Source organism: Belonocnema kinseyi, chromosome 8 (assembly GCF_010883055.1).
Source record: "Belonocnema kinseyi isolate 2016_QV_RU_SX_M_011 chromosome 8, B_treatae_v1, whole genome shotgun sequence".
In the NCBI taxonomy this organism is placed as follows: domain Eukaryota; kingdom Metazoa; phylum Arthropoda; class Insecta; order Hymenoptera; family Cynipidae; genus Belonocnema; species Belonocnema kinseyi.
In genome coordinates this window covers 71,767,646-71,782,973 of record NC_046664.1, presented here as the reverse complement: position 1 = coordinate 71,782,973, position 15,328 = coordinate 71,767,646, and the positions used below count along the sequence as shown (strand labels likewise).

At 32.5% G+C, this 15,328-nt stretch overlaps 2 protein-coding genes across 4 annotated transcripts in view; one reads left to right on the top strand and one right to left on the bottom strand.

Annotated features, from left to right (window-relative positions):
* Positions 1 to 13,159, top strand: part of LOC117178257 — a 34,292-nt gene extending 21,133 nt beyond the window's left edge. For 2 of the 3 annotated variants that reach the window (XM_033369607.1, XM_033369606.1), the window contains exons 5-6: positions 6,448 to 6,531; positions 12,327 to 13,159. In XM_033369607.1, coding sequence (XP_033225498.1) covers positions 6,448 to 6,531; positions 12,327 to 13,097 — 855 coding nt within the window. In that variant the 3' untranslated portion in view covers positions 13,098 to 13,159. The remainder of the gene's footprint in view (positions 1 to 6,447; positions 6,532 to 12,326) is intronic. The other variant, XM_033369608.1, reaches the window with a different exon arrangement.
* The window catches only part of LOC117178259, an 82,995-nt gene that overhangs the window by 31,702 nt on the left and 35,965 nt on the right, over positions 1 to 15,328 (bottom strand). The gene's annotated exons all lie outside the window — the stretch shown is intronic.

Sequence of the window (15,328 nt, the reverse complement as noted above, 5' to 3'; positions counted from 1 at the left end):
TCAGCCTTGGAGGAGATTATGTTGAGAAATAAAAAAAAAATTCTTAAAAACGTTGTTTTTCTTGGTCAGGCCGGAAACTTATCAATCCACCCTCGTATATGCTCGTATCGCAAGTTATACACTATTATCGAAATAGTGTAGCATTCAACCAAAATTTGAACGCATTGGTTGATTTTGATTTTAATTTGCCACAGAGACCCGGTTTTTACATTTTGACTATTTCTATCTGACATCCGGCTCTCTGTGCTGCAACGTTGCTACCATGTCCACTTGAAATATTTATATTACACGTTCTGATTTTTCATTTTATTTTATTGTATCAATGTTTTGTATGTATGTTCGTGTTTATCGTACTGTCTAATATTTTTGTGTTATCTACATAAGTTATCGCTAAAAACATTGTTTTCTATTTTGGGGGTTCCGGCAAACTGCTTTCGACGCCTTTGCCCCTAACAAATATTTCTTTCCATTCGGCAGTCAAAAAAAATCAGAATTCAACCAGTGTGGGGCTTTCTCGGGAGATTTCTTGCTTTCTTCCAACAAATTAATATAAATCGTTTGTTCCACACAATATTTCTTGCCGAAGTGACATCTTCATCAATAATTCAACCTTTTCTTCTTTTTTTCAGTTTTAAAAAATACCCTGGAAACGTTGTAACCATGCCTGACACTGAATCCACTTCCGGGTCCCCTGAACAATCCGTTATGACCGAGCTTCTCTCTAGATTAACTAATATACAGCCGAACGGCTACGAGGTTAAATCGATAGCCAAAGTGCCGAAATTCTATAAGCAGGACCCAACCTGTTGGATCCTAATAGACGAGGCGGTCCTCGCGCGCGCGAAAATTACTACCGAGAATTCGAAAGCACCAGAGTTAATCGCTCAATTAGACCCAGATATCGTCGCGCACGTCAAAGATATCATTAATTTACAACCTCAGGACATATATCGTCAAATTAAGGACAGGCTCATTAGCACTTACTCAATATCGAGCGAGACCAGGCTGCGCCAACTTTTATAGGGGGAGGTAGTGAATTAAGGGAAACCGTCTCTCTTATTAAACCGCCTCAGAAGCCTTAATGGCAGCGCGTGTAGTGACGACGTGCTCAAATCGATTTTTCTAGAGCAACTTCCCAGCTCAATCCGCGCTATCTTGGCCATGTCTCAAGTTACCGACCTTTCGGCTCTCGCCAACTTGGAAGACAAAGTTTACGAAGCATCAAATCCATCTGCTTTCCAAACGTTCGCAGTAGCTCCGGAATGCTCCACTACGCCTCACGCAGCTAACGCGTGCTCGACTTCGGTATCTCAGTCCCCTATGGACTCCATCGCGGTAGTGTTCGCGCAGCACACCAAATTGTTCGAGGATCTTTCGCGCAGAATCTCGCAACTAGAGCACCAACGCGGTCGTTCAACCGCACAGTCAAATTACCGTGGCAAGCCCGGCGCGCGAAACCGTAGTAAATCTAACAACAACAAGGGTGATTTATGATTTTATTATGTCCGATACCACCAAAATGCACATAAATGCCAACAGCGGTGTTCTTGGAAACCAAATAAAAATACGACATCGGGAAAATAACAGCGCCTTATCGGGTGGAGACTCTCGGTTTAGCGCGCGATTCAAAACGTCTCCATATACTCACGAGTTCATACGTACGGCTGTAAACGCATCAGCCTAAACTTAGACTTGCGGCGTGATTTCACGTGGAATTTTCACGTTGCCGCAGTTCCATGTCTCATAATAGAAGCGCACCTGCTGGCTAACTTTAGCGTGGTACCGTACTTACACGAATCCAAACTCGTGGATATCAAAAGTGACCTTATTGCCAGGGGTTTTCTCAAGGCGGGAAACAAACGCGACGCATAATGATAAGGTCACGCATCACATCATTACCACCGGTCCTCCCTTCTCTGATGGAGCAAGATGGTTACACCCAGACAAACTTGCTGCGGCAAAAGCCACATTCAAAGAACTCTTAAAGGACGGCATTTGCCGACCCACGAGCAGTCCAAGGGCCTCTCCCACTCACTTGGTGCGCAAAAAGAGCCAAGAATGGCGCGTTTATGACGACTACCGCAGACTGAACGTATCGTCAAATTCCGATCGCGCCCAATGATATTCCTAAAACTGCCGCCATCACTCCTTTCGGACTCTTTGAGTTCACGAGGATGACGTTCGGGCTGCGTAACGCGGGTCAAAACTTTCAAAGGTATATCGACCAGGCTCTTGGGGATCTTGACTTCGTTTTTACTTACATTGACGATATTCTTATTGCGTCTTCAATTGAGGAAGAGCATGAGAGCCATTTGCGAACTGTTTTTCAACGTCTAAAAAAATTCTCTCTGCGCATTAACCTCGCTGAATGCCAATTTGAAAAACCGGAACTCGAGTCCCTAGGTTACACTGTCAGCGAAAGAGGCTGCTCGCCTAAGCCCGAGAAAGTTCAAGCTATCACAGACTTTCCGAATCCGAAGAATATCGTCGAACTCAGAAGGTTTCTGGGCCTGGTAAACTTTTACCGGTGTTGCATACCGCACGCTGCTCAAACTCAAGCGCCGCTGAATCAATTTTTAAGCGATTCTCGAAAGAACGATAAAAGGATTATTCCGTGGTCCGACCAGGCAAGTGAAGGGTTCGAGCAGGTCAAGCAAGACCTGGCTAGTGCGACACTGCTCGCTCATGCTTCTCACGATGCTGAGGCATGCCTCGTCACCGACGCTTCTGATTCTGGCATGGGAGCCTCCCTTGAACAACGGATCAACGGAGAATGGCAGCCTCTAGCTTTCTTTTCAAGAAATTTTTCCCCCGGGCAGAGAAAGTATAGCGCATACGACCGGGAACTAACGGCCTTTCTCGAGTCTATTCGATACTTCAAATACTTGCGCGAAGGGCAAAGCTTCAAGATAGTAACTGAGCATAAGCCATTGATTTCCGCGTTCCACAAGAAAGCCAAAAAGGCCTCACCTCGGCATCAACGACAGCTGTCCTTTATATCTTAATTCACAACCCAGATCGAACATCTTTCTAGGGTAAACAACGTCGTGGCCGATTCCTTATCACGAGTGGACGCAATTAAAATTCCAACCGAGTTTAGTCTTCCTGGGCTAGCTGAGACCCAGAAGTATAATGAGGAACTAAAAACTCTTCTCAAAGATCCTAAGTGCTCCCTGAATTTAAAAAAGATTCAGTGGGACTCCGTGAAATCCTCCATCTTCTGCGATCTGATAGTACTTTCCGTTAGCATTGCGAAAACGTATTTTTCACCAATTCCATAACCTAGCACATCCTAGCGCTAGAGTAACGGAACGCGTTATCCGGAAGCGTTACGTCTGGCCATCCATGCGGCGAAACATCACCTACTGGTGCAAACTGTGCACGTCGTGTCAACAGTCAAAGATTTCGCGCCACAACCACCTTCTATCCGCGGATTTTGCGGCACCAGACGACCGTTTTCGGCACATCCATATGGACATCATGAGTCCGTTACCGATAACCAACGAAAATCGTTATTGTCTAACGATCATCGATCGTTTTTCCCAGTGGCCCGAAGCGATACAGCTTCTTAACATTGAAGCTCCAACTGTTTGCAGAGCATTCTTCGACCAGTTGATCGCGCGTTACGGTGCACCTGAAACCTTACCACCCTGCCGCCAAGGGCATGATTAAGCGGTGGCATCTAAGTCTCAAGGCGGCAATAATGTGTCACGCCGATCAAGAATGGTCACAACCTCTTTTCACTGTCCTCCTGGGACTCAGGTCCAACGTAATGGATATTGGGTCGCCCCCCGACGAGTTCGATTTTGGTAGACCATAAATATTACCAGAAACCATTCCTTTTCAAAAATTTAACTGTTTGCTCGCACGTATTCATGCGAAATCATGCCAAGAAATCCCTGGAGCGGCCCTCCACTGGCCCACATAAAATTATAAACCGAACTTCGGACTGCGTCTACGAAATTGATATCAACGGCGTTCCACGCCAAGTATCCATTGAGCACCTAAAGCCTGTTCACTTCATGCGTGAGGACCTCGAAAGCATTTTGCCAGTACTGGGAGACCCACCTAACGTTTAGTTCCTCCCATAGGAGCGCACACTAGGAAGCAAGTTACTTTTAAATTGTAGACGTGTCACACGTTTCACTTTTAAGCCTATCTTACCAGTGTACGCTCAGCTAACGACTGCACTTATCTCAGTTCTTTCTTGTTAATAAAGATAACGTTTAAATCCATTGGATACCAAGTCCATTTTTTATGGCCATGTATTATTACTTAAATCGCAACTGATTTATATTTATTCGCCTACCCGGCGCGTTGAAATTTTATTCTACAATAACTTATCCAATTCAGTTTTTACAGTCGTTAACTTTTATTAAGCTTTTAGCAACTTATAGCACTTTGTCCTCAATTATAATATTGAGCAATGTAAAAAATTTCTAGCGTCACTATATTTTTTTAGCATCTTTGTAAGACGTTTTTACTAGATTTGAAGAATAATCTACCGACCAGTACCGATTGGTACCGAAGTCTGAATGTTTAATGTATACCTAATATTGTATGTTGCATTTACACAAGTCCGCAAATGACTAACGATATTCAATTTATCTGTGATACTCAGGCGATCAAACAGCGCTTCTTAGCGTATTATTTAACTCTGTCCTCTTGTTTCGTGTTAAGTCAAACACTCGGGGGGGAGTACTGTAGGGATTGTGCACAGCGCTCATAGCGCCCATTAATCTAGGCGGTTGTACCATGCGTAAATATAATAGGGATCTGCGCTATCTGTAACTCTGTAGCACACAGCGCACGAGAGAGTTTCACTCTTCATTTTCCCTACAACCAGCTCCCGCCTTTCTCAGCTTTCCCGCTATCATCAACGTCTCTCTACTCCTCGCGGCAGCGTCCGCCTCTCGACTCGACCATTGCTCGCCACACTTACTGTCCGGCCGACCTGTCGATCACACCTTACTTGAGAACAAGCAATGTTCTCTGAATTGTACAAAGTCTAAACGCATCTCGCGTGAGAACGAGCACTGTTCTCTGAATTAAAATAAAGTCAGTTTGTTGAGTTACTTCGTGGCTACTTATTTCTCTTCTTCAACATTTAAACATGGAATTTTAATGGAGTCAAGGATACTTCCTCGAAATCAGTTTTGGTCCTAATTTCTGCATAGTGCGAAATTATCCAATCTTTAAATATTTCGCATACAACCGCTTACATTGTGAAGCCATCTGTATGTTAAAACGTGAATGAATGTTTATTTCAAAATACGTCGTAGTTGTTGATCAGTTTCATGGAGAATAAACGTATTAATGCAAATGGTTGATTTCTAAATAAGTAACATGTGCATTTCAATGAAAAGGAAATGTTCCTTTAAAAATAATATAGGATTAAAATAGACTGAATTTGAATTTGAAAAGACTGAATTCGGAAATTACTCTTTTATTTAACGAGAAAATTGGTGTATTCGGTTATTTTCTTCCATATGCTTACGCGTCTTTTATTGTTAGTACTTTAATAAAAGAATTAAATAAAACGGTTTTTTTTCGAACAATAGTATTGAATTTTTATTTATATTATATACCTACTTAGAATGTTTTCCTGAAACCACCCTCCTATCGTACCCTTATCTATTATTACGGAAAACTAAGTATTTGCCAATATCTCCAAAATATTCGAAAACATATAATGTGCAACTACTTATTAATAATAAGCATAGTAATAATACTTCTATTCTTCATGATGGTGTGAAACTGCAAAATGCCTACAACATTTCAGCAGATTAGGTTAGATACCCTTCGAAACATTATGTTTAGGAAATGTTTTTCATACACTTTTTTATGTATGTAAAAAATACATACGTAATTGCTGTCTAGTCAATCTGCAATGTGTGAACAATTAAAAGGAACAATAATCTGCAAAAAATACTATGCGCATTCATTTTTAAGCAAAACCAAATCCAACCGTAAAGGTTAAGGAACACTTTTAAACGGGAAAGGTTTCCCACAAGTTATTTAATGTGACGAATATTGAAGAATATTATGTCAAATAAACGCAAAAATAATAAGCAATTCAAATTTAGTCTTGGAATTCAAAAAAATATCGTAACCATTCGTTACCGGAGAATTTTCTCTACTTTACCGTAAATTTCTACAGTTACCGGTAATTTCAGGTAACGACTCAACACTAGTCATAATCCTCCAAAATATCTACCACCCCTTTTCAATCTCACAATTCCTCAATTAATCTCTCACACCCACACCCTTCTACACACTTCCACAATCCACTCACCTTAGATTTCACCACAATATCAGAAAAACTCAGCATCAACAATTCCCACTACTTTTAAATTTCATGCCAGAAACGAAAGTCTCGAAATAGTTAACCAATTATTTCTTATTTTTAGAAATTTAATTATAAATCCTTATGTATTTTATCTGCAGGTGAATTTGAATTTCGCACCTTATCATGCGCAACGAGTCATCGCACAGAGTCATCTAACAAATATTCAAAACAAAATATCCCAAGTGAGTGAAAAAGTAACTTCCTAATAAATTAAAAATTGTTTATTAAAAATTCTCTTGATGTCAAAATGGTTCCAATTTTATCAAATTAAATTATTTGAAATTGGAAAAAGTGAATCGCTTACAATTTCAACAATTTCCTAATTGAAATTCTGAAAATTGGATTTAAAACACATTTTAGTATTAAATTTTTCAATTTAAAATTTTTGACGATTTAAAAACTAAAAAAATTGAATTATGAAACTATAAAAAAATTGATTTGATATCATAATAATGCAGGTACAATTTTTTAATAAAACAGACTGATCTGTGACAATCAGAATATTTAAAAAAATTTTAATGCTCAAGATTTAACAACGTTGACCCCGAAAAAACTGAATGATTCTAAAATCCTAGAAAGTTTATACAAATAAAATCCATTAAAATACTTTAAAACTCGTATAGATCTTATCAATTGTCCTAGAAAATTGAGAGCTCTATAAAATTAGTTCATATCTTTCCAAATTCTATCATTTTTATTACACCGCATGACGATTTTTTTGAATGCCTTCAAAACGTTTAAACCTGTTTGCCAAAATTTGTTATTTTTTAAACAAATGTTTTAAAATATTCTGGAAACTTATTGGTCCTATGAAACTATTCCATATCTTCTAAAATCATGGGAAATTTTTTAAACCCCATAAACATTTTGTTAAATCCCTAATAATAATAAAAAATCTTTATCTCTTAAAAATGCCTTAGGATGTTTTAAAATGCCCTAAAATCTGACAGTCCTTTGGAATACTTCAAATTATTGATTTTTATTAAAAATACCTAGGAATCTTTTAAAATACTCTTATATGTTTCAAATCTTTTGAAATATTTTAAATTCTCTTAAAACTATTGAAAGCTCTTAACGATGTTTGTAAATTTTTTAACGTCTTTCAAATCCCTTGAAATACCTTTAAATTATTTAACTAAATTGAAAATATCTTGATTATTTAAAAATATCATACAATCTTTTATAAAATTATATCTTTGATAATACACCTTCAAATGTTTATAAATATTTAAAATCCATTAAAATATTATAAAATCCTTAAAACATAATATAATATCTGATATTTCCTGAAATACAGCAAAATTTATTATAATAACCTGAGCTTTCAAAATCCCTTAAAAGCAATGAAATCCTGGAAAACCTTATAAAATCGATTATAATTTTTTGAAACATCTTATAATCTTATAAATTCTATAAAATCGTTACATGAATTCCAAAATTATAGGAAATTTTGTAAAGCCCAATGGAATTTCTTTAGTCCCTTATAATCTTTCAGATCCTTGTTAATTCCTTCATTTTTTTGAAATCTCTTGAAAATGCCTTGGAAACTCAAAAGATTAAAAGAATTTCAAGGGATTTCAAAGATTTGAAAGGATTTGAGATATCTGAAAGTGTTTTAAAAGATTCCAAGAAATTTTGTATTTCTAAATCTTTTAGGGTACTTTAAAAGATACCAAGGTATTTTTGATTGAATTCAATAATTTAATGAAATTTCAAAGAATGTGAAATACTTTTGGGTATTTCAAAAAATCCCAAGGTATTTTCAGCAGATTAAAAAACTTTAAGCGGTTTTCAAGGATTTTTTTTCAAACTTGTAAAAATTCCTTGAAATTCTTACAAATACCCATAAACCTTGAACAAATTTTAATCCCTTTAAATTATTAAAATCAATTTAAAATTCCTTTAATCTTTTAAAGTATACTTAAATCTTTTTAAACAAATAAAAACTTTGGTACCCCCTTGAAATATTTGAAATCTTATTAAATCCCTCAATTCGCGTGAATAAATTCTTTGAAATTTATTAAATTATTATAAAATTTCGTAAAACTTTCTGATAGAATCTGTTAAAACATCTTATAAGCTTATAAGTACCAGGATTTTCTCCCCTTTTAAAATCCCTTGAAATTTTTTAAATCCTTAAATACCTATTCCTTGGAGTTTTAAAAAATAAACCTAATATATTTGTAATGCATTGAAATCCTTTAAAATCTCTTAAAACTTTTTAAGTTTATTGAAAATCACTTGACATTTTTTAAATACTTGAAATTTTTTTATTCTTTTGAAACCAGATAAAATTATTGAAATCAAAAGAAATCCTTGAATCTTTTAAGATATCCTATAATCTCTAAAGGCAAAAAAATATAATCTTTCGTGATACCTGCAAATATTTGAAAAGATTTTGAACGTTACAAGATCTCTAAAGTCTTCTGTATAAATTCTTTAAAATCCATAAAAAAAATTCTAAGTTTCGAAGAATTTAAAACAATTTCGAAAGATTTGAAAAAGTTTAAGGTATATTAAAATATATCAAATCGTTTCAAAGCGATTTCGACATTTTCAGAGAAATTCGAATAATTCGATTCTTTACATACCCTAAAATATTACAATATCTTTGAAATATTTTGAAATTCCTTAAAACTTTTAAAAGGCTCTTCAAAATTCTTTGGAATTTTAAAAAAATACCCTGGAATCTTAACAATCCTTTGTAATTCCTTTAAATTATTAAAATCAGTTGAAAATTCCTGGAAACTTTAAAAATATTCTAAAATCTTTAAACGAATAAAAATCTTCGGTAATACCTTCAAATATTCGAAAATATTCGAAATCCTACTAAATCCTTGAATTGGTGTGAATTAATTCTTCAAAATCAATCAAAATATTATAAAATTCCATACAATTATATGAAAGCTGATATTTCCTAAAATTCTGAAAATTTTATTAAAATGCCCTGAGTGTTTTTGAAATCCTTTAAAATCATTGAAATTCCTCAATTCTTGTTAATAATTTTTTTTAAGTCCATTAAAATATTCTCAAATTCCGTGAAATTACAAAAAATCTGATATTTCTTGAAATTCTGGAAAAATTATTAGAGTAAGAATTTTAAAAGTTTATAAATAGTTACGTGTATTTTAAAAGCTGTCAAGGAATTTAAAAGAGCCTCGAAAAGTTTTAAGGGAATTTAAGAGATTATAAAGACTTCGAAATATTTTAAAGTATTTTTTAAAAAGTCCTAATTTATTTTCAGGGGATTTCAAAATTTTTAAGGAATTTACAAGGATTTTAATAATTTTAACGGATTTAAAACAAAAGTCCACACAGTAAAGAGTTTCTTGGAATTTATCCACATATGAAGCGATTCTAGAAGACCTACAAGGTTTAAAGATATTTTGAATGATTCCAAGGCATTTTCAAGAGATATAAAAAATGTCAAGAGATTAAAGAACTTTCAAGGAATTTCAATGATTTTGTAGGATTTGAAAGTTTTTAGTGTGTTTTAAATGATAACAAGGAATTTTTAATTGAATTGAATAATTTACAGGAATTTTAAAGGATCTGAAATATTTTAACGAATTCTTGTTCGATTTCAATCATTTGAAGACATTTCGAAGAATTTTCTATATTTTAGGATAATTTAAAATATTCCAAAATATTTCGAATATTTTGAAGGATCTAAAATATTTTAGAGTATTTTAAAAGGTCCCAAGGCCTTTTCAGGAGATTAAAGAAATTTCAAGGAATTTCAATGACTTCAAATTATTTGAAATAATTTAGGGTATTTTAAGAGATTCTAAAGAATTTCTTATCAATTTAAGTAAGTTAAAGGGATTTAAAACGATTTCAAATATTTGAGAGTATTTAAAAATATTCCAAAGAAATTACAAGAAATTTCAATTATTTCAAAAACTTTGAAAAATTCAAGGGGATTTTAAAAGGTACCAAGACATTTTATATTGATTCTAGTCATTTAAATGGACTAAACATTTTTTTAAATATTTTACGGCATATTCAAAAAAATTAAAAAATTTAAAGGGAATTTTCATTTTCAATGGTTTCAATTAATTTTAAATAATTTCGGGTATTTTAAAAGTTTCTAAGGAATTTTAGATTGATTTCAATAATTTAAAGGGATTTCAAAAGATTTGAAATATTTTAGGGTATTTTAAGAGATTGCAAGGCATTTTTTATAAATTTTAATAATGTGAAGGAATTTAAAAGGTTCTTGATATTTAAGAGCATTTAAAAAGATTCCAAGGCAATTTCAAAATATTAAAAAAATTTCAATGTATATCAATAATTTCAAAGTTTATGTATTGATTTCAATAACTTGAACGTATTTCGAAGGATTTAAAATATTTTAGGACATTTTTAATAGAATTATAAAGTTTCAAGGGAATTTTAATTATCAATGATTTCAAAGAATTTGAAATAATTACGGGTATTTTTAAAGTTTCCAAAGAATTTCGGATTGTTAGGAATCATTTAAAGCGATTTTAAAGGATTTGTAATATTTTAAGGTATTTCGAAAGATTGCAAGGCAATTTTTAAATCGATTTTAATAATTTAAAAGAATTCTAAAGGATTTTAAATATTTTAAAGTACTTAAAAAGATTCCAAGGCAATTTTCAAGAAATTTAAAGAATTTTAAATATATTTCAATGAATTCAAAAGGCTTTGAAATACTTTAGTTTATTTAAGAAGATTCCAATGAATTTTGTATCAATTTTAGTAACTGGAAGGAATTTAAAAGCACTTCATATATTTAAGAGTACCCACTTTATTCGAATTTAAGGCGATTTAAAAAGATTTAAAAAATTTTAAGAGATTTCAATGGTTTCAATGAATTTAAAATTATCTCGGGTATTTTAAAAGATTCCAAGAATTTTACATTGTTTTGATAATTTGAATGGATTTCAAAGTATTTGAAATATTTTAGGGTCTTTTAAAAAAAACTATAAAATTTCAAGAGAATTTATTCTTTCAATTATTTCGAAGAACTTGAAATAATTTAGGGCATTTTAAAAGATTCTAAGTAATTTTTGATTGATTGAGATAATGAAAAGGGATTTTAGATCATTTGAAACATTGTAGGGTATTTTGAAAGTTTATATTCAGCATTTTCCGGAGATTAAAGAAATTGTGATGGATTTCAAGGACTTTAAAGGATTTATAATATTTTAGGGTATTTTAAAATACTCCCACGAATTTCTTATCAGTTAATGTAATTTTAAGGGATTTTAAAGAATTTCAAATATTTTAGAGTATTTAAAGAGATTCCAAGGAAATTTCGAAGGATTTAAATGATTTTAAAGGATTTGAAATATTTTAGAGGATTTTCGAAGATTCCAAGAATTTTACATTTTCAATTTCAATTTTCATGTTGCTTTTTCCGGAATTTCCATGAATTTCGAAAGACATGAAATAAATAAGATTTTAATTATTTTTTACAGGTCTTAGGAAATATGTTATAAGATTCAAGAAATTTTCAATTTAATTATTTGAAAGAATTTCAAAGAATTATAAAGATTTTCAATAATTTATGAAAATTTTTAACAATTTTCAACGCCTTTTTTAAGTTTAAAAGGGTTTTAGAAGATTTGAAATGTTTTAGAGAATTTTATAATACTTTAATGAATTTCAAAGAATTTTTTCACCAAAATTAAGGAATTCTTTTCAATTTATGTAAAGTATATTATTTTAATTCACATGAATTCATCTAATTAGACTCAATTCTATCAATTCAATGGATTAAAAAAAATTTTTGTTTGATTTTTCTTGAAGCTTTGAAAACGCATCTGGAATTCTCATGCATTAAAACAAATCTTTTCTAATTCCCTTCAATTTTTCCTAATTAATTTAAAACTCACTTTAATTTTGATAATTTGCTTTAAATTTTTATAAATTTCACCGAATAATTCTCATTCCCATTGTAATCTGCAGATTATTAATTACATTGTTAACTATCTAATCAATTAATCAGGTGGAGACTGAAATGGAAAGAAGGCAAAGTAGCTTGATGCCAAGAATTTCGATTATAAATTGGACACAGCGACAATTTTTTGATCCATTTTCCAACTGGCAAAATTCGACATTCCTTGATTCTCTATTGTATCAAACCCCTCAAAGTTTTCAACAGAAAAATTATGAATCACCAGATCCCTTCATCATTCAGGTGCGCAGTCCCAAGCGACTTAACTTGAAGCCTCACGTTGGAAGTCCTGAGACGACTTACGAAAGTCCCAGAGAAGTTGTAATTCAAAATTCCACCTCTAAAATCACGAAAGAGATCCAGAATAAAAACGAGTGCCCTGCTCCATCACATTTTTCCACTTTTTCGGATGAAAGCAAAACTAAAAAAAAAATTCGAAAAAAACCCAAAAAAAGCGACCATTCAATAATTGTTGAGATTGATGATAATAGTAATGATAATAATAATGATGATAGTGGAAACAAATCATTTAGTGGAAATTCATCCTTCAATATGAACAAAACCGAGTCTCCGTTTAAAAGAATCTCCTCAAATGAAACAAATAATGATAGTGGATATCAGGAAAAAAGTAATTTTGAAGAAAGAAGCATTGAGATAAACAATTCTGTATTTTTGAATAACTCTACTTTTGAAAAAGAAATGGATTATGATAATGATACAGAAGAAAAAAGTGTGCTTAAAAAAAAGGATAAATCTCAAGAAATTGCTCGTATTGATTCCACGGAGATTCAAGAAGATAGTCCTGAAAAAAATTTAAATTAAGACAAATTTATGAACAATTGAACAATAAAGCAATTAGCTATTTTTATTCTGACTTTCCTACACAGAAAGACAATTCTTATTTAAAAAGTGTACTGAATTTACTCCTTTCTAATTTTATTTTTACGATTTAAACGTAGCACATACGGTCCTAGATAACGTATTATGAATTTCCATTCAAATACATTCGATGCAGTGTTGGATCAACAAAATGTTGAAAAATCAAAAAATTTATTGAGGAAATGATTATTTTTCCGACAAACATGAATTTTGCGAAAGATAGGAATCAGCGGGTAACAGACGACAGCATTTGAATGGTTCGAATCGTTTGCTAATTTATTGTTTTACTCACAATTCTGATATAATAGAAAAATTCTAGAGATCGAACGATTTTCCAAAGGGCCCGGTCTTGATGATGGTGTCCCCAAATTTTACGAAATACGTTGCGAAATGGAGCAAAAAGCAGAGAGAATTGACATGCCCTGTTTGTGTTTTTGTAACTGTGTTTGTCATAAATCACTAGGTTAGCTGTATCTTTGCTGTTACCTTCACTCTACTCCCCGATACTGCATGTATAGTAGAGTGAAGGTAACAGCAAAGACACAGCTGGCCTGGTGGTTCATTACACAAATACAGTTCCAATAGCGCCAGATAAGAACCAACTTCCATCCGGTTCATATATGGGTTTTATCCGTCATTTTAAGCAGGGATGTTAATGGAAAAAGTTTTACTACGATAAACGGATTTTTTAAATATTACTAAAACCTAGTAAAACCGCACTGTACGCGCGTTTAATTATTTCACATGTAATTCTTGTATTTGGAAATAAGTTACAATAAACAACTATACGAAAGTAATGTGTACAATAATCAATTTTATCAATACAACTTTTGTGTACGTGTGTGTGGGCCCCCCCCTCTCCCCCCCCCCCTCTCTCGCTCTCTCTCTGCCAACTGCTCTTATGTCAAAACATCAAAGTCTACCTGTAGTGAATTGTAATTATTATATAATAGGATAGCCCCCACTCTTCTAGTGAACGACACTGTGCAATGAAAATGCTTTTATTAGGACTTCAGAGATATAAAATAGATACTTGTAAATGAATAAATATTCTATTATCCATGTAAGTTGTATTTCAGTGTTTATTCAGTACAAATTTACTGAATTTATGTTAATTGAATAACATTTGTGCTATCACCTTCAGAAGGACATGTTGACAATATAAAATTGGTCATGTAATTAATTTAAACGTCCTCTGAAAGGTAGAAGAAAAGGTATTTCTTATTTTGTAGTGCTTTCAGAAGTTAGATGATTATGTTTTGCAATATCAAATCGAAACAAGATTTAAAATGTATATTTTTAAACGTAAAATACAGATAGCATAATTTTAAATTAAACAAAGTTGAAGGCGTCTGAATCCATATTGTAGAATTTCAAATGCTTTATTTATAAAAAAGTTTCTAGAAAACTTGTCATTTTTCCATAAATTAATGAGCATTTGAACTTGAAATCGCTGTTTGAAATGTTTTAATTAAATATTTAGAACGCTCAGTGATAAGAATACTTCCACTTCGATTAGTTTAATTTGTAATTTCGTCTTAAATACTTTAAATAACAAAATTTTCAGCTTCAAGAACATAAACTTTGAATTTTATTGACGGGTGTAAAATTTTTGTAACCAGGAAATTATTCCAGATATTTTCTTCGATTTAAGTGGCTACCTTGAAAATAATAGAGAAAGTTGGTGTTACGTCTATCATTAGTGATAAAGGGTAAGTCATAATCTAAGGATTACCGAATATAATATCACCTTACTTACTTTTTTAAAATCTAAACCAATGTCAAAACCTATAACTGTTTATAAAAATTTTCCCTAAAGTAAGCAATCCAAGAGCGCATAATAAAAACTAATAATTTTGCTTCATTATTACAAAATCAACTTTTTTATTTTCATTATGTATCTGATTTTATATTTTTAACATAAAATACTATTAGCACATTTTTTCGTAGCACGACTTTCGTCTAGCAAGAATTATTTAAGGAATGTTTATTTACTTTGTTTCATAGGATATACTGTTTTAAATGTATATTATTCCGAAAAAGTAAAGAACTGTCTTTAAATAATTCCCGTCATGTAACACGCGGAGCCGAATTTGGCGCGGAATTATCCCGAATTTAAAAGTTCAAAAATTTCACGTTGATTTATTAAAATAGATCCTGTTCGGCTCCGTTGG